Consider the following 18,551-nt stretch of genomic DNA (forward strand, 5'->3'; position numbering starts at 1 on the left):
AACGTGTTTACATATATTATTAAAATATATAAATAAATATATTGAAAAATGATTAATATGGTGTTGAGGTGGCACAGTGATTAGCATTGCTGCCTTGCAGCGCTGGGTTTCCGTACCTGCGGTACAATCTGCCTGGAGTTTTTGTTATGTGTTTCCTCCTGGTGCTCTGGTCCCTTCGCTTCTGGGAAAAGTGCCCTGCAATTGGAAAAAAAGGTTAGAAATTGGATGGAAAATGGTGAATACAGTTCTGACTGATGTGTTTATTTTTTATAAAAGAAAGCATTATTTACTTTTCAGGACTTCCTGCGGTCATAGTTGGCATTGTAATAGCAATTGATAGAAATTCCTATGGAAAGCAACATTATGGAAAAGATGAAAATGGACAAAGCTCCTCTGAATTGTAAGTCTCATATAAAATACTTTAGTGAACTGAACAGAAAAAATAGAATGTCATGATATATCTCTGTACATTTTGCATGCTGATACCTCACAGGGCAGTCAGTATCATAATCCATTTTGTAGTTTGGATTTAATTTGTAAAACATTTGTATCAAAATGTTTTAATATATACTGTATGAATAGCAATGCCGAGAGTAAAAGTATTAATATCCTGTATCATACTGTATATCCCTCAGTTTCAACTTTCCATTTAAGCGACGCTTGATGTTTTCTATTAAATGGATCCAAAATCTATTTTATTTCAGCTGCTGGGTGAACAATCAAGTGGTCTTCTATGTCACCTGTGCGGGTTATTTTGGGATTGTGTTCCTAATGAACGTGGCCATGTTCATCGTGGTGATGATGCAGATTTGCGGAAGGAACGGGAAGAGAAGCAACCGCACCTTAAGGGAAGAGGTTTTGCGCAACTTGCGGAGTGTCGTCAGTTTGACCTTCCTGTTGGGGATGACCTGGGGCTTTGCTTTCTTTGCCTGGGGACCTGTTAACCTTGCCTTCATGTACCTCTTCTCTATTTTCAACTCTCTTCAAGGTCAGTCAAAAATTCTCCTTTTAATTTTTTTCAACTTAATTTGGTAACTTTGAAATGAGAATGTGCTGAAAAAGAATCATTCTTTTCCTTCTGCTATTACATTTTTTATCAAGATAAAAAGACCGACATTTACACGGTACCATTTAAGGCAAATCTTCGGTTCTTAAAAGCATCTCTGTAACAATAAACATCTTAGTAAATTACTTAGTAACTGTTGCACAATACACAGTGTGTATTGTGCAATGCTTTTGTTTCCAAAGACAAAAATCCTTGATCATCAAAGGTGTGACCTGTTATTTTAAATTACTTTCACACAAATCACTTGACTGATTTTGCCCCGTGAAAAAATATCATTGATATTTGCTAAATTCCTTAACTATTATAGTAAAAATATCTTCTTCTCAAACTCATAGTGATGAAGTAAGAAAATTAACCTACCGTATGTGTCGTTATCGCTTTTTTATCAGTTGGTGAAGCAGTATAGTTCAGAAGTGAATAGATTTACATGCCGTTCAGAAAACGTCTGATTCACCATCCACTGTTTTGCAGAAATACATAACTAGACATAAGCTGATAAGATTATTACTACTGCATTGACCCCCAGTCAACTGAGCCTTGTTAATCACTCCTCTGTCAATTTCAATCCATTTAACTACATTAAATTCACCCATTTGGGATGTTTTTCAAGGTGACAGTTTTGATGGAGGAGGTTATGAATACGTTATGAATACATTCTATTAATTGAGTTCAATGGACAGTAAATAGCAGGGTTGTGAATAACATCTTACTCCTTAAGTAGGAATGTGTACAATCTCAATACTATTTAAAACAGCCTTTGCAAATGCGTTTGAATGCAAATATGGATGTAACACAGACAATGCATGCACATTTCCTGCAGTGAAATTCGGTACTTTTAAGAAGATATTTTAGAAGATGTGCAATCAAATTAAAGTTCAGTGGTACCATACGTTTATGACACTTTCAAAGAGCTATAAAGACATTTCGAACATCACCATACTGTACATCCCAGTAACGCAGATCATACAAGGAACAGTACAAGGAGCTGTTCAATTTCTGGCCCCTGCAATCCATTCCACTACGCAATTTTGCTGATACCAGCTCCCTATTTATTTAATTGATCATAGGCCAGATTGAAGTAGAAATTAGAATGGCTGCAAATGGAGTAGCCGTGCTCTGAGTAACTCATCTAGTAGATTAGAACACTGGAAGCATACACGTTACTCCTTAAAAAATCATGTCTGCTATGAGCCAAGCACAAGTTTTCTTAAAACACATACAATACAGTATCATTGTATACAATATGTTACTGTTGTACTTAATTATAGTGTATAATAGATGGTTGTAGGCTTATGAGCAACCACAAATGCATAGTAGTCTATAGGCAATACAGTGTGCAGCTAAATGCAGGTGATATATATGGTTAATTCATTCATACATGACTTTTTGATCCATCCTTCTGGTCAAATGGAAAATTACTGTAGCTCAAACTGCTTAAAAGGTCAAAGGCAAAACTGCATCAAAGTACCTTATAAAGTGTATTAACTAATCATAAACCAATCAAGTGTTTCTATAAATGCTGTTTAAACCTATGCACATTTTCTCCTTAGAATGTAATACAAAATATGAAGCTCTAATGGCTTCCCTAGAGATAGCACCTGAGGTCATGGCTTGTAAATACATATAGGAAACCATATATACTATATCGAAAAATGTCTTTGTCCATGAAGAATATGTTGGCTTGACCACTGACAGTTGCTTTTTGTAACTATGTTATTTTTGCTAGACATTGATGGTGTCGAGCCAGACATTTAATTTATTAAATGTATCATGAACACTCAATTCTTAATTAGTATTCAAGAATTTGTCTGCTAATTAATTATATTTTAGCACACCATTTTTGTAATGTCCCATTATTTTCCTTACAGGCAGTATGGTATTTTGATTAAGAGAGAGTGTAACGGTTTAATTGGATTATTATTGTTGTTGTTTAGATTAGTAGAACCTGAATGCTTACAGTATATAGGATGCTGGAGATTCAGGACTGTGTTTACAAAGTTAAAATGTTTTGGTTGGGATATCTTGTGGGACAAACAACCATCTACAGCAAACTTAAAAATAAATAAACACATATCCATAGAAAACACCATTTTAGAAATAAAGTAATATATTATATATATATATAAACTTTTTATTTGAAACAATAATGTAAATTGTAGCTTCTACTGAATGAACCTGCACTGCTGTATTCCAGCAGATGTCTCCCCTGCCTACAGAAATTAATTGTGCTTCACTTTGGTTCAGTTTGTTATTTTCAGTGATAGTGACAGTGAATACAATTGCTGTTCAAATAGTATGTTAAAATATACTCTTGCATGATGAAAATTCAGTGGTTTAAGTTTTACATTAATAGGTCATTGGGCACTTAGTGGTATTGTCTGAATAGTTACAAAATCACAAATTCAGGTCACAATTGTATAACAAGCAGCAAGTGCTCAGTGTTTGGAATTTGAGTTAAAATGACCAAAATGTGAATAATTAAGAGTTAGGAATCTATATAAATGGCCAAGCAAAAGCACGGATTTTAATGTATGTGAAAATTAAAATCTTTAGTAAGGAAGATAACCTGGTTACTTTTAGTATGGTTGAAGGACATCTGTCTATGAGAAAAGTTAGCAATAGTCTAAAATGTTCTGTTTCAACAATCAACAATCAACAGGCCACTGTCAATAAACAATAAACTACTCTCTGAGAGAAAGACCACATCCTGCAAGAAGGAGAGTCACTACTCATGTCCTGTGTAATTGTTTGCAGACTGTAATGGCTATCACAGCAGCAGACACTTCAGGTTGAAATAACACACACATCAACAAATTGACTGCATCTCGCCATCAGCACTAGAATTAACTGCATTATGTTCAGGTTAACATGTTGACACCTGAGAGAAATCGCTGTGTTCTGCGGGCTATAGAACAGAGGTGGCAGAGATAATGGTGGAATGTTTTCATCTCCAGTGAAAGCAATTGCCATTGACAGAATTGCTGGAAGGCAAAATGTGTGCAGGCAACTGTTGTGTGATTCAGGTCCTCCAGTGGGGTAATAGCAGTATGATGATGTGGGGGAAGAATACCTTTTAATCAAGACCAGATTGCAGATTGAGGGAGATTTTGCTGCACTGTAACCTTGGTTAACAAAGGCTTTGAAGAAATATTTCTTTCTCTGTCCTTGCAAGCCTGTCCAGATGTATCGATTTTCCACCAGGTCAATGTTACGCCACAGGGTAATTCGTGCACTGTGACACAACTTCAAGAAAATATTTTTCACTTTACCCGAGTCCAACAGAACATCTGTAGGGCCAGCTTGCCCATGCTTTAAGCAGCTGGAACTGGCTGACCCTTAGTTAAAAGCAAGCTGTAGCTGCATGGGGAAAATGGTGGAATGTCCTATGCCAGTTTTCTTGAAAGGGTGATCATATATATCTGTCAATTATACCACTGTTCAGGGAGATCATATTAAATTTTTGTTTACAATGTTGTGTTTTTCATACTGAGAATGTCTCATTAGTCCTTGATCTGTATTGATGCTCACAATTTATGTGATTTTGTTTAACATCTATGCTTAGAAAATGACTTGAGTTGTGTGCTTTTTTGTATACCAGTACATATTACAGTATAATCTTACATATTAATTATGTTCTATGTCACTTTTTTCTATTAGAAAAGTCAGAAAAGAAAAATGGACTGAAGCATTGACAGTGTCAATATAAGCTGTTTAAAGTGTGGTTTGAAAGTGTAACAGTACATTTTACGATACCTTCAAAACTGATATTCAATTCCTATTTTTTATGGCAAAAAGTATTTTTATATATGTGGTTTTAATGCCAAGTGTGTCACTCTTTATGTTTGCAATGACTTAATAATGCTTTCCTACATAATTCCATTTATTTTTTACTGCAGGTTTGTTTATATTTATTTTCCACTGTGCTTTGAAAGAAAATGTTCAGAAACAATGGAGAAGATATCTGTGTTGTGGAAGATTCCGCCTCGCAGATAATTCAGGTAAATTATGAATTATGACCATGAGTTTAACTGTTCATCTGTCTACTGTACACAGTTGTTCAAAACTATTGTTCAACAGAGAGTAGTTTGCCTTCATTTTCATTGCACAGGAAATGCAAAGATAGATAGATACTTTATTGATCCCATGAGGAAAATTGCAGTGCAACAGCAGCTTAACACAGTCAACACAGCACAGTGTAACGAATGATACAATACATACAATACATGCAATACAATCAGTACAGTGAGAAGTGCACTAAGAAGAGTTACTCACAGTCCAGAACATTCAAAGACAAACCAGAGCAGTACACAAAAAGTTGTATTGCACAATATAAATATAAAGATAAATGTATTGCACAAGTCCCTGGCATATATTGCACAAAAACGGTTGCAAATGAAAAAAACACAGATGTAGCAGTTTGCTGTTCAGTCCAAAAACAGGTCACTGTCCATGTTGCCCCTGCCCAGATGCAAAGTGGATGCATTGTACAGTCTTAGGGCAGAAGGCAAGAATGACCTCCTGTAGCGCTCCCTGTCACACCGTGGATGGATCAGCTTATTGCTGAACGTACTCTTCATTTCCACAAGCATGTCATAGAGGGGATGGGAGACGTTGTCCATGATGGCCTCTAGTTTGGACACCATTCTCGTCTCAGCCACTACCTCCAAGGGGTGCAGGCCAGACCCAATTACTGAGCTTGCTCTTCTGATGAGCTTGTTCAGCCTGTTAGAATCCCCTGCTCTAATCCCACCACATAGAAAATGGCGCTCGCCACAACCTATTGATAGATCATATGTAGCATCTTACTACATACATTGAAGGACCTGAGCCTCCTCAAGAAGTAAGGTTGGCTCTGACCCTTCTTGTAGATGGCCTCGACCATTCCAGTCTATCGTCGATGTGCACTCCCAGTTACTTGTATGAGTCCACTATTTCCACGCCACTCCCATGGATGTAGACAGGAGTAGGTTGAACCCTTTTCCTCCTGAAATCTATCACCAGCTCCTTCGTCTTTGCTACATTGCAGGTGGTTCTCCCAACACCATTCCACAGAGCTGCTGACCAGTCCTCTGTACTCTTCCTTCCGCCCACCCTCGATACATCCCACAATTGCAGAGTCTACTTCTGCAGGTGGCACAACTTTGAGTTGTATTTAAAGTCCGAAGTATAGAGGGTGAAGAGGAACGGAGAAAGAACTGTCCCCTGAGGAGCCCCCGTGTTACTTACTACCAGTTCAGACACACAGTTCTGAAGTCTGACAGACTGTGTCTGCCTGTCAGATAGTCAGTGATCCATGAGATCATGGAGGGACCGACTTGCATCTCCTCTAGCTTCCTCCTTAGCAGTACGGGCTAGATAGTATTGAAGTCACTGGAGAAGTTGAAAAACATAATCCTTACTGTGTTGCCAGCCTTGTCCAGGTGTGAGTAGGCCCTTTGCAGCATGTAGATGATAACATCCTCCACACCAACACTGGGCTGGTAGGCAAATGTAGGGTGCCCAGTGATGAACTGACCAGGGGTCTCAGGTGGGACAAGACCAGCCTCTCCAGTGTCTTCATGACGTGAGAAGTCAGCGCAACTGGTCTGTAGTCATTGAGGACAGAGGGGCGCCCTTTCTTTGGTACCGGGACCAGGCATGATGTCTTTCAGAGCACAGGGACTCTCTCCAAGTGCAGGCTCAGGTTGAACAGTCGCTGGAGCACTCAGCTCAGCTGGTTAGCACAAGCCCTCAGAATTCTGGGACAGACGTTATCTGGTCCTGAGGCCTTACCCTGGTGCAGCCTCTTCAGCTCCCTCTTCACCTGGTCGGCCGTGACGGTCAGCCTGGCCTGGGGGATGGTGCTCATAGCGCTGTCAGTGCTGCAGGTGTTAATGGCGGAGGTGTTGGAGAGTAGCAACTGTGGGGGAGAGGGGGGTGAGTAGCTGTTGGGGGTCGTAGCTGTAGGCGGCCATGATTGTGTGGGGATGGAGTAGGTGTTGGGCAGTTGCAGCTGCGAGGGCTTAGGGAGCGTGTGGCTGTGGGAGGATGGGTGTTGAGCCACAGAGGGCCCTGAATCAAACCTGTTAAGGAACTGGTTCAGCTCGTTGGCCAATGTTGAATATAACATTCAAGTCCGGAATAAGTTCCTGCAGCCACGTCTCGGTGAAACACATGATACTGCATTCTCTATACTCCCTCTGACTCCTCACCAATGCTCCCAGCTCGTCCATCTTGTTCGCTATAGACCTCATATTTCCCATAATGATCAAAGGGTTTAAATCTCCTTCTCTTCGCCTTACGCGTCGCACCAGCCCTACAGCCTCGGCTTTTACTCCTTAGCTCCTCCAGAACTGATGGCTTCTCTCCATGAGTAGAGCCGGACGCGCTAGCGCGATCAGCTGGTCCCGCGTGTAGACAATGCCTCTGTAGCTATCGGCATTGCAACCCGATAAAAACAGAGGTCCGAGTAGCAGAAAAAACAATAAAAAGTATCTCAGCTCCCTAGTATCCATCATGTTGCGATCACAAATCTAGTCACTGGCAAGGATATGAAAGAAAGACACTAACTCACTAACACTCACTGAAAGAAACAAAAAAAAACAAAAAGACACAGAGCTGCTGTTACAGGCTGCAACTAACACGGCGCCATGTGATAAAAATATCACATGTATTGTGTTTATAATTGAATTCCTAGGCAAAGAAACAATTAGTTCCAATATTTAAAGTTAATATTATTTGGAATCATACCAGTGCTGCTAAATACTCTGTTCTAACCCATAACAAAATCCAGTAAACCCCTACGCAACGAACTGCTTCAAGGTTCCCAGATAATAATAGAAATGGGATTATTTCAATTGAAACCTGATAAAAAACATTGAAAAAGACTTCCTGCTTCAATTTGATAAAAATAACAGATATAATAAAACAAAAAGTAATTCATTTCTGAGAACTGTTTTGTTTGTAACTTTCCACCTTTGCCTCGTCACAACACTGGGCAGTGGTGTTACAATAGTTCACCTTGCATTCTAGAAATTTACAGCTTTGAATTTAAAATCAGTAGATGCCGCTGCAACTGCTCTTTTAGAAAATAATATAAGAATAAATAGCTGTTTTAAATTCATAAAGGTATAAACTTGTATGTGTTACAGATTGGAGTAAGACGGCAACCAATAACACAAAGAAAGTCAGCTCAGATAACCTTGGAAAGTCATTATCGTCTAGTTCCATTGGATCCACCACTGCCAACTGGACATCTAAAGCCAAGTCAACTTTAAACCCCTTTGCAAAGCGCGGCAGTAACACAGGTATGGTACTATGGGATTCGGAAACCAAGTAATTGCGTGCAAGTGCCATGCATTTAGTTATAATTATTTGAACATGCAGGAAGACTGCAGAAGTAACTACTTTTTAGTTCCATTTACCTTTCTTTCAGAGGGTATTTTGCAGTGTGTTTGATGACACGGCTGACCTTTTGTGAATGTCTCTTGTTCTTGATTGCTTTTTTGCACTGTAGTTAATCTCTAGCAGAAACACATGAAAGGAAACTCATGTCTTGAGTGACTTAGCTAGAGTTATCAGTATGTTTCTTGAATATTAGTTGTTATTCATGGAGCCAAAGCTCCATTGCTTTTAAAAACAAGATAAATAGATGTTGTATATACAGTACACTGTATTCCTAGTAGAAAACAATTATTGCATTACGTTAAGAAGGCAGTGAAGACAAAAAAATCTATGTGATTAATATAAAGATATAAAGACTTGCTTCACACTTATCTGTTCAAATTCTCCATTGGTGAAACGGAAAACATAAATTACGTAATATTTTCTTTATTTTTTCATTTCTATTTTAACAGCTGGAATGTTGGTGAAAATGTCTAAGGTTTTTTTTTTGCTAAAAAAGGAAATTTGAGTCTACGTTTCAGAAGGACCAATATGTACCACTCATTAATGAATTAGACAGGGTCTTTTGTTCTTCCCACTGTATATTAGTATATAAACTCTCCGTTGTACATCTCTCCAGATTCTACACTACCCATTTAAGGAGCCTCTAATTTCTAGCTCTACCTAGGGGTTTTCAACTTTGATCCTTATCTGTGTACAGTAGAAGTCAAGGTTTCCTTAAGAAACATCTCTTACATCTGTTCCATTTCCTCATGTCAGCAGCTGGAACCTATTCACAATCCAGTTCTTTAAAGTTCACTATGAGGCTAATAATCGCATCTTTGCTAAATGGGCAATCATTACAAAGCAGAAGCTTCTTTCCAGTCTAAAAAAAGTAGAATTAATAAACTGTAACTCTCTTGTGGGGAGATTTAGGGGTCTAGTATAGTTGTACTTCTGTCAGAAAATCTTTCTTGTCTTTGTTGTCATTTTGTGGGTCACTAAACCCAGTAGTTCTTGATCATTTCATTTATGTTTGTGGTGTAGATATTGGGTCTAAGTCCTTCCAATAATCAGATGGGGAACTCCTGTAAGGTAAACTATTTCACAGCCAGCTTTGCTCCATGCTTCTTCATCATGTGATTAGCCTTTTCCACTTTGAAACAAAACAGATATACAAAAAAAGTGTAACATTTAGACCTTTCAAACCACAAAGCTCTGTTTTTTAATCAAATCAAAAAAATGAAGAAATGTTTTACATACTTAAAATCTACCTGGGTCGAAAGATAAATGAGGCAGACTAGATTAGGCACAAATTAGTCTAGAAAAACTAATGTTTTGGGTTAAAATTTGAAACGTGTGCAGTCTTACATTAGTCTTTTTTAATAAATAGGTGAGAGGTGAACTGTGCTTATGCCAGCTCTGTTTGAAGGGTCTGATTGTTACTTTCTCTCATACAATGCTAATTCTGCTTTCCTGGGAGTTTTTTTTTTTGGCTTGCTGTGTTGACTACAATACAGAAACCTACAAGTCTCACACAGCAAAACACAGAAATGTCAGATGGAGAACCATATGCAGTGTGTGCACTCCAAAGTGTTTTAAGGCAGCCCCTACTGTAAATCTGAATTGACACAGTATTTATGTAACACTTTGATCTATGGCTATATAGACAAAAAATACATGAATTAAGCATTAACCCTTAAAGTGACCAATGCACCATGTATATGGTTTAAATGGCATCAATTTATTTGCTTCTTAACTTGGGATATCTTACCACATGCCACTTCATCATTTATTTGAGTTCAATACTAATATTTTTATACCATGCATGACATTTGCGTAGCTAGCCATGTTCTGTTGTATGTGCAAAAACATGTTGTATACAGCAAGTTGCAAATTTTAGCAATCTTATGTTTTAGTATTTAGTATTGACATGCCACAAAGAAGAGAAATGTATTGAAGAATGTTTGCAGTTTAAATGGCTTGAAATATTCATTCAATCTATTTCCCAGTACTATAGATTTTCTGTAGACAGCAAACATGCTGTTATCAACGACCTTATCATCACCATTCCTGTGCAAAATACCATGCAATTCTTTTTCAGAGCTTATTGTACTGCATTCTGTGAGGTTGCCATTTTAGTTATATACAGCTACTGTATCACAAAGACTTTAATCTCAAGGATCAGTTTAAAATAAAATATATTAATTTTTCATGAAAAGTAGAATGGGGGCAGTAATCATGTTTTGTGCTACTGTTACATCTGTCTTTCTTAGATTTATTTACCAAGGTGTGTACTTGATATAGTTGTAACACATTAGTGAATGTCTTTGCTGACTTGACTGAACTGCAGTTCATGTTTATACAGGTTTTAGATGATTGTGCAACTGTCTATGATGTACAACACACTTACTGTACCTGTCAAATTATACTGAGCGCAGGTGTAAAATATACTCTGTAAAAGTGCAAAAAATCAGGTGTGATTTTAGAGAACAGAAGATTCTACATGAACTATTGTTTTAATGTAAAGATAACTGAAATCACTTAAACACATAAAGACAAAATAATTCAAATGTTGCATTCAAAAGTAATAAATAAATATCAGTATCTAAATGAGTTAGATGGGGAGGGGAGGTATTGATAATTCGTAGAACAAGAATAATTTATTGTAGTTGGGTACATATTTCAGTAGCTTCATAAATTCAGTTCACTATTTATGGTAATAGAAAAAATATTGAAGACTGAAGACTGCATAGAATAACAGCAAAACTGCAGCAAAATTCTAAACATACAGTAATAGTTCATGGTGTTTGTCATTTTGAACCTAATGTTCCACAGGCTATGGGCAATGCAAAGCTTTTTAAAGTAAGTTTTAAAAGATTCTGTTTGAAGCACGGTTTCATTCTCAGAGTAAATAACTCAAAGTTTAAAAATCAGTGGCCTAAAAGGTTTAATAAATCAATTAAGAAAAATATAAGAGAAAGTTGTACATTTTATACAATGATTAAACAAAAGGAGAACAAAACACTGCAAGAACAGGTTAAAAATATTAGAAAGGCCAATCTAAAATAGATCATTAAAAAAATGATAGTTCTTATCCATGCTACAATACCAATAAAAATTAATGTAAATGTAAAGTCTCTTAAAAGATAGTAATGGGAAACTTTTATAAGATGAACTACAAATGGCTAATGTGTTAAATTAGTATTTTACTCTTTTGTTTTCTCATGAAGGAATAGACAACAAGGCCCAAGCTATGAAAATACAAAGTACTATGTTAAATAATATTAACATAGATGAGCACTAGAAGAATTTAAGCTAAACAAATTTCCAGATATACTGACAACTATGCTTAAGGAAATGTTGACTGTTTTTTGTAACAACATCAAGAATGTACCAGGCCACTCTTCTTTTGGACTAATCCTAGAGTCGCAGTGGTTTTACTACTGTACTGTATAATTTTAACATTTCTTACAATCATAACTTAATGTTCGTTTAAGACCATTGCTACTCTGGTATTAGTCCAAAGAAGAGTGGCCTGGTACATTCCTCGGTTTGTAGAAGTGTCCTACACTGACATGCTAAAATAACTAAATCTTTTTAATCTTGAGCAAAGAAGATTACAAAGAGCCCTGACTCAAGATTTCAAAATCCTTAACCAATTTACCAAAATCAACACAAATGACTTCTTCAAAACCAACAGTGCAACACAAACCACAAGACACAAGTGGAAAATATGGGGAACTGCATTTAAAACTGACAACAGAAGGGTCTTATTTTCCATGGAGAATTGTGGCAAATTAGAGCAAGCTATCCAGCCATGCTGCTGAAACTGATATCTTGGCTTCTTGCAAGGAATGCCTGATGACATCCTTTACACCAATTAACTACTCACAATCAGTCAACTTATCTGGACAATATAGCCTCCTGTGGGGGAGATTTCCTTCAGTATGGCACACAATTGGTAGAGCAGCTCTGAGGGTAAAGTTGGGATTAGTGGGGCAGGGCTCTCTTGGACTTGCAGTGAGGTCCTGCAGACATGCAGTGACATCAGTAAGACTCATACAGTACCACTTCTCTGTTCAGTGCCAGCTGCCTGTCAGGTGCTATGGAGCTTTCAATTTGTGAACAGATGGATGGGTCCTTGGGGGGGCAGGTAGTATCTGCCCCTTGCTGTACCAGAAGTACAGCTGCTGTGAGCCAAGACATAATCAATTGATGGTCGCAAGCTTGGAGGGTATAAACTGAAATAGGATACTAAAAACATGTGCGTTTCCTGTCAGTTTCTTGTGCTTTCCTCACTGTTTAGTAGTCTAAACAGTGTTCCTACTTAATATGGAGTGTTTCAAGGGACATACGCTAAGGATGCAGTAGGAAGATGGTTGCTTAAACTTATCTAACTTTAAAAGTTTGCAAAGAAATGGTCCACGATAATATATGGGTTATGTATAGCCCTGTGAATAAAAGTGTTCCACATTTTCTGTTTTATTTTTTCTCACGCTTAGTTACTTAAGACCTTTTTAGTGTCCCAGTTAAAAACACTAAGAATCTGCTTTTCACTTTTCATTTTTGTTTAACACATTTCAGCTGCTGTTTTGCATCTTAAAACAGTTTACAAGTGATACTGATCACTAATCCCAGAACTTTGCATTTAAGTTTAGCTTGCATTTAAGTCCTCCAGGTTACCACCTGATACCTGATATTCATTTCATGTTTCAACTTCAGTCACTTCATGGTTACTATGCAGGTATAAAAATATTTTGAAGTGTTACAGAAATACAGGGCATATCTGTATTTCTTATTATACCATACAATGTATGTTATAAATAAGCAGTAATCATATCAATTTAGAAAAAAAAATCTTTAAAGCTTGATTTATTTTGTTATTTTCTTTCACTGTGGGAGCACAATAAAGTCACAGAATCTGAAGGTTACCTTAGATGTAGTATAACCCTGCAGTCTTTTTCAATGCCTAACTTATACACATCCAGGGTATGACCTTAAATATTTAAGCCTAAACTACACAGATATGCAACTGATCTTGACAGATTTAATAATTCTGGAACAAAAATGCATCAAAAACTAAAAATAACACAATAAAAGGGAAACATCCTGCAGAAGTAAATAAATTGGTGTTAATAATTTCCATGACTAAATTTCAAAGATGCTCATTTTATATTTTGTTTTGTCATTGCCAGGTAAAATGTATTCTGACCAGACTAACACTAAATTGAACCCGGTAGAAGGGGACCCTACTTCCATCATTCCTGTGCACCAGGTCATTGACAAAGTGAAAGGATACTGCTCTGTGCGCTCTGACAACTTCTACAAGAACATCATCATGTCAGACAGCTTCAGCCACAGCACCAAGTTCTAGAACAACCCCTTCCTTTTGCAAATGTGATGTGAATCCCCATTGAAGTTGAGAGTGGCCCGAGCAGTAATGTAAAAAAAGTAATTGGAACATGTGTATACAATCATGAGTAAATAGAACTTAAAAGCAAAAGCAGATAAAATACTAACTGTATAGATAAATAGGAAGAACGTAGTGTGAGAATTACATACTGTGATGTTTTTTAAACTGGTTCTTTGTTTTGATAATATTTATTTTTGGTGTATTTTCTAATTGCTTTCTGTGCCTGTTCCATGTTCTGTTTCTGTATAGTTTGCTTTCTTGTGTATGAATGTTTCCTTGCACTGGGACCTTCACATTGCTCTCAGAGTGACATGGAATTGCAAACAGGAAATAAAAAGAGAGAAACCGCTAAAAAATCTGGACATTTCAGAACATTTCAGAATATTTCAAAACCACAAAGACTAACAAAACTACTGGATGTGTGTAATGCCACTTTTGGCTTTTGAAAAGGAACGTCTCTGATTTTAGATGCTTTCCTTCCTGTTTTTTGTTTGAGAAACTTATTCTTTTGCTGGAAAGCACTGTAAGCCATCTTTAAACAGTTACCAAAGCTTACACATACATATTATCTGTTTGTAAACCTTCTTACAAATATTTTTCATACTTTTCATAGTTCGGCTTGAAAGTGCTTTACTACTGAGTAAGATAAAGTCTAATATCTTCTTCTGAAAGGGAGAGAAGGGTGCTGATCATGATGGATTCATACTAGCAGTATCACACATCTGGCTACAGTAGGTGTTCTTCAGTACAGTGGAGCTTAAACAAAGTTGTTGTCAAACATCACCATGTTCACCATCTGAAAAAAAACATTGCTAATTTGTTTGATTTTGCCCAAAACAACTTCAGTGTGCTTATTATAGCTAAGTATTTAGGCCTACTATCTTGTGACAAATAGAGATCAATATTCTTATTCAGACTTTTTATTTTGATATAATGCCGCTAAAGTGAATAGTAGTGTGTCCTACCTGTCTTGAGACCATTAATGTCTCATTGTGTTGTTTTATTATAAAGTGTGTGAACCATCACAGCAGTTATAGTGGATCCATAGCTAAGGTTGGTGCCTTCTAAATAAACCTGAGAGGCAAAAGCAATGGTGAGTATAAAATGAGGAAGAAGGGTGTATTATTTTATGTTGTTATCAGAGTATAAAGGTTTTCATCAAATATAGTTTTCAAGACTGTTCTGGACAAAGTGGTGGAAAAGTAGTGTTTGAAACATTAAGAAAAATACAGAAGATTGTTTTCTAATTCTCTAACTTGTCCATTGGATCAATGAAGGTGGCTATTGTGGTCACTCTAAGAGTATATTCTGATGACGAATATCCCAGAACCAGTTTGTTTGTAACTTTATTTGCCCCAGAGTTTATGTCCATAAATTCATGTGTGAAATGTTTTTGGCGTACATTTCCAATCATTATAAATGGCCTACACATGATAGGCTGGATATGTAATTTTCTGTGAATGTTCAGAAAAACTAGTATGGTCCATAATAAAAGCAATGTTATCTTGTAATAAAATTGTTGGGTTATACAGTTAAATACAATAGATGTTAAAAACTGAAAAAGTGCTGTGGGAGAGAAACTGGACCTGGGTGTGCTGTGTATTTCTAACTTGTTTTTCAGTGCATATTAGAAAAATTAATATGAATTAAAATGTTGAGTCCACAAATCATCATGAAAAGTGTTCTAAATCCTTTAGCAATAGAAAGGTGCTATTATGGAAAGTTATTTTGTCCATAATTTATCCCTCTTGAGTCCAATTCATATTTTAATCAATCCTATGAACTCTCATATTAGACCACATCGTAAGTAAATTAAAAATGTGGGATAAAAAAAACAGCTACTTGCTTTAGAGTTACAATTTTCTAAATCTTGTATGTTGATGAATAATGCCAACACAGAATTGGATGCACTTCAGGATGTTTATTTCTGTTCTGATGATGCTTAAATATATTTCCTTACTAAACCTGCTACACGCCATGTACCATCAATTACATAAAACTCATTTAGTAACCCTATCAATGGATGGCATTGTGTTGGAATTTCAAGAAAGATCGAAGACTTTTCAGGTGATGTTTGATCCTGGCTTGACTATGTGCAGAATATTGTAAAAACATCAGTCTTCCATCTCAGAAATATTGTCATACTACATCTTATGTTGTCTCTGACTGTAGCAGAAAATCTGGTCAACACGTTTGTCTTACTGTGATTCCCTACTCACTTGGGTATTTAAATCCCCCCCTTAACTCTCAATATTTTAGAATTCGGCAGACAGAAGCCCGACCATCACATGCAAGTGATTACGTTACACCTACCATGGAGTCCTTACACTGCCTCCTTATAAAGTCAACTGTATTCTAGTCAACTTCAAAATCCTCAGGCTCACAGTATAAGGATCTGCATGGCTTAGCACCTCAATACCTTTCTGACTTTTTATCTGTCTACTCCCCACTTCACAGTCTTCATTCATCTGACTTTAGTCTTCGATATGTGCTCCAAGTTCATTTAAATTCTATGGGTGACAGGGCCTTCTCTCCGACCCAAAGCTCGACCCAAAGCTCTTCAATTCTATTCCCACGGATTTCAGGGAATCACCTTGCCTATGTGCATTTAAATCTAGAATCTAGAGCGCTTTGAGAACTTTTAAAAACATAACATAAATTCAAGTATCATGACATTTGGATTATTCCACTTGGCTGAGAGCCATCCCTTTGATCATAGGATGAAGAGCCTGGCACCCCTATGCAGAATGAGAAGTTAACCATGGAGTAGCTACAAAGGTGGAGATGGTGTGGTATATGATCATTCATAAGAGAGGGATTTGTGAATGATAATTATAGTTTTTAGGGATAACATCTGGAATTTTTATGATGAAATCTGAAATATTACCCATCCTGAATTTCAGTTAAGAACTTCCATACAGTGCATCATAAGGAAAAGTACATGGTCCAGCCTTGGAAATTCCTACAACTTCCCCTTTATTCTTAAACATCTTGTAAGATTTGGTTGAAATGACTAGAGCCGAGTTGGATATCATACCTTTTTTGGATGCTATTTATATCTGCAAACCAAATCGACCGATGGCTTAAAAATACCTATAGTACTTAATTATCTTTCTGAAGTAATTTACAGAGACAGAGAGATTGACCCTGAAGCTAAACACTTTGGTTATACAGAAACAGAGACGGTTACACCCATTTTGTGACATTTCAGCTATTCTTTATTACCTGGACTGATTTAGGCGTGTTGTAGCAAAGAGGCTGATTACTTGATCATCTCATTTTCTTTAAAATGCAATTTACACACAATCAGATTTTTTTTCTTGTGCCAGTTTGAAGTTTGTGTAGATTCTTTATGTCTTATTTCACATTTTCATGATTAAAATGTAATGTTTTTCAGGATTGCAAACTCTTACATTGCAAACAGAAATAAAGTCGTTCAAGTGGGTCGCCGCGTCAGCATGCATAGGCTGCAAAGGAGCAAGTAATAGGTTTATTCCATGCTGAAAAGAGAGGAAAGGAAACAAAACATTCCAGCTGTGGAGCCTTCTTCAGGTGTCAAAGAAGGCTCCCGGAGAAGGCTCCACAGCTGAAACATTTTGTTTCCTTTCCTCTCTTTTCAGCATGGTATAAACCTATTACTTGTTCCTAAAATGTATAAACTTTACAGAAGGATGGACACTGTTTGAAGGCACTGCACGTAACAGAGAAATAACTTACTTTAAATACTATTGCTCAAATAGAAAATCTCCTGTGCCTTACCTATTTGCAAAATTGTACAAGTAACTCAGCAGTGTTTTATTCCTTGATCTTTTTGATCTAATGTAAACAAACAGTAATCGCAAAAGTATAATTCAAAAACACCTTTTAAAAAAATAGTGTACAGAAGAACAAATGCAATGAATAACAGAAATCATAATTGTAAATGCAGTAGTTTTACTCAAAGTATTAGATACACAAAGTGGAACACTTTGGAGGAACACAGGTGGAGAATGGAGTGAATGAGAAATATATACAGTATTGTATGACTGCAAGTCAGCAAACAATAACATTTAAGGATCTGGCTTGCTTGAGACTGGAACTCCGTGGCAGGCAGCTGTATTGATGCAAGAAGTCATAACATAGGTCAGTAAAGTTTTGAAATGCATTTTTATTTTATATTAAGGTCACTTTATTGGCCATATACAATTTCCTGTATTAGGGATTGGACTTTTCACATACCCCAACTTGCTCTCCATGAGACACACAGACAAGGAGTGAAACTTACAGTACATTAAGAGCACAGGTTCAGCCATTGATAGGGCACCGCTGGAGCAGTTGGGTTTAAGGGCCTTGCTCAGGGGCCCAACGGAGTAAGATTCCTCAGCTAGCCACAGGATACAAACCAGCAACCTTCCAGCTACAGGCGCAGAGCCTTAGCCACAGAGCCACCACACCAGTTTGAATGGCCTTTTAGAGAGAATATTACTTTCTCTCAAATTTCTGTTTAACAACATCTTGAAGTTTGACTTGTGCAAAACTGTAAAATCAACATTCTACTGTATGTCTCTTTGATTGGAATTCCAAGCACAATAATGGGGGATATTATTAAATGTGATAAAGATCAAATCTGGAGTTAAAAAATGCAACAAATCACAATGTACAAAATTATACAGATTAGGATTTGAGTGGTTTTACCGAATAGGCTTTCCATTCAATATTTTATTTTTA

The 18,551-nt window shown here is 36.9% G+C and overlaps 1 protein-coding gene across 7 annotated transcripts in view; it reads left to right on the top strand.

Annotated features, from left to right (window-relative positions):
* Positions 1–15,511, top strand: part of adgrg6 (adhesion G protein-coupled receptor G6) — a 78,398-nt gene extending 62,887 nt beyond the window's left edge. For 6 of the 7 annotated variants that reach the window (XM_088626299.1, XM_088626300.1, XM_088626302.1 and 3 more), the window contains 5 exons: positions 298–400; positions 705–988; positions 4,963–5,064; positions 8,197–8,352; positions 13,627–15,511. In XM_088626299.1, the coding sequence (XP_088482425.1) occupies positions 298–400; positions 705–988; positions 4,963–5,064; positions 8,197–8,352; positions 13,627–13,805 (824 nt within the window). In that variant the 3' untranslated portion in view covers positions 13,806–15,511. Of the gene's footprint in view, positions 1–297; positions 401–704; positions 989–4,962; positions 5,065–8,196; positions 8,353–9,475; positions 9,524–13,626 lie in introns of all 7 variants that reach the window. The other variant, XM_088626304.1, reaches the window with a different exon arrangement.
* Positions 15,512–18,551: the final 3,040 nt, after the last annotated feature.

This window comes from Lepisosteus platostomus, chromosome 3 (assembly GCF_059453375.1).
Source record: "Lepisosteus platostomus isolate fLepPlt1 chromosome 3, fLepPlt1.hap1, whole genome shotgun sequence".
Taxonomy (NCBI): Eukaryota; Metazoa; Chordata; class Actinopteri; order Semionotiformes; family Lepisosteidae; genus Lepisosteus; species Lepisosteus platostomus.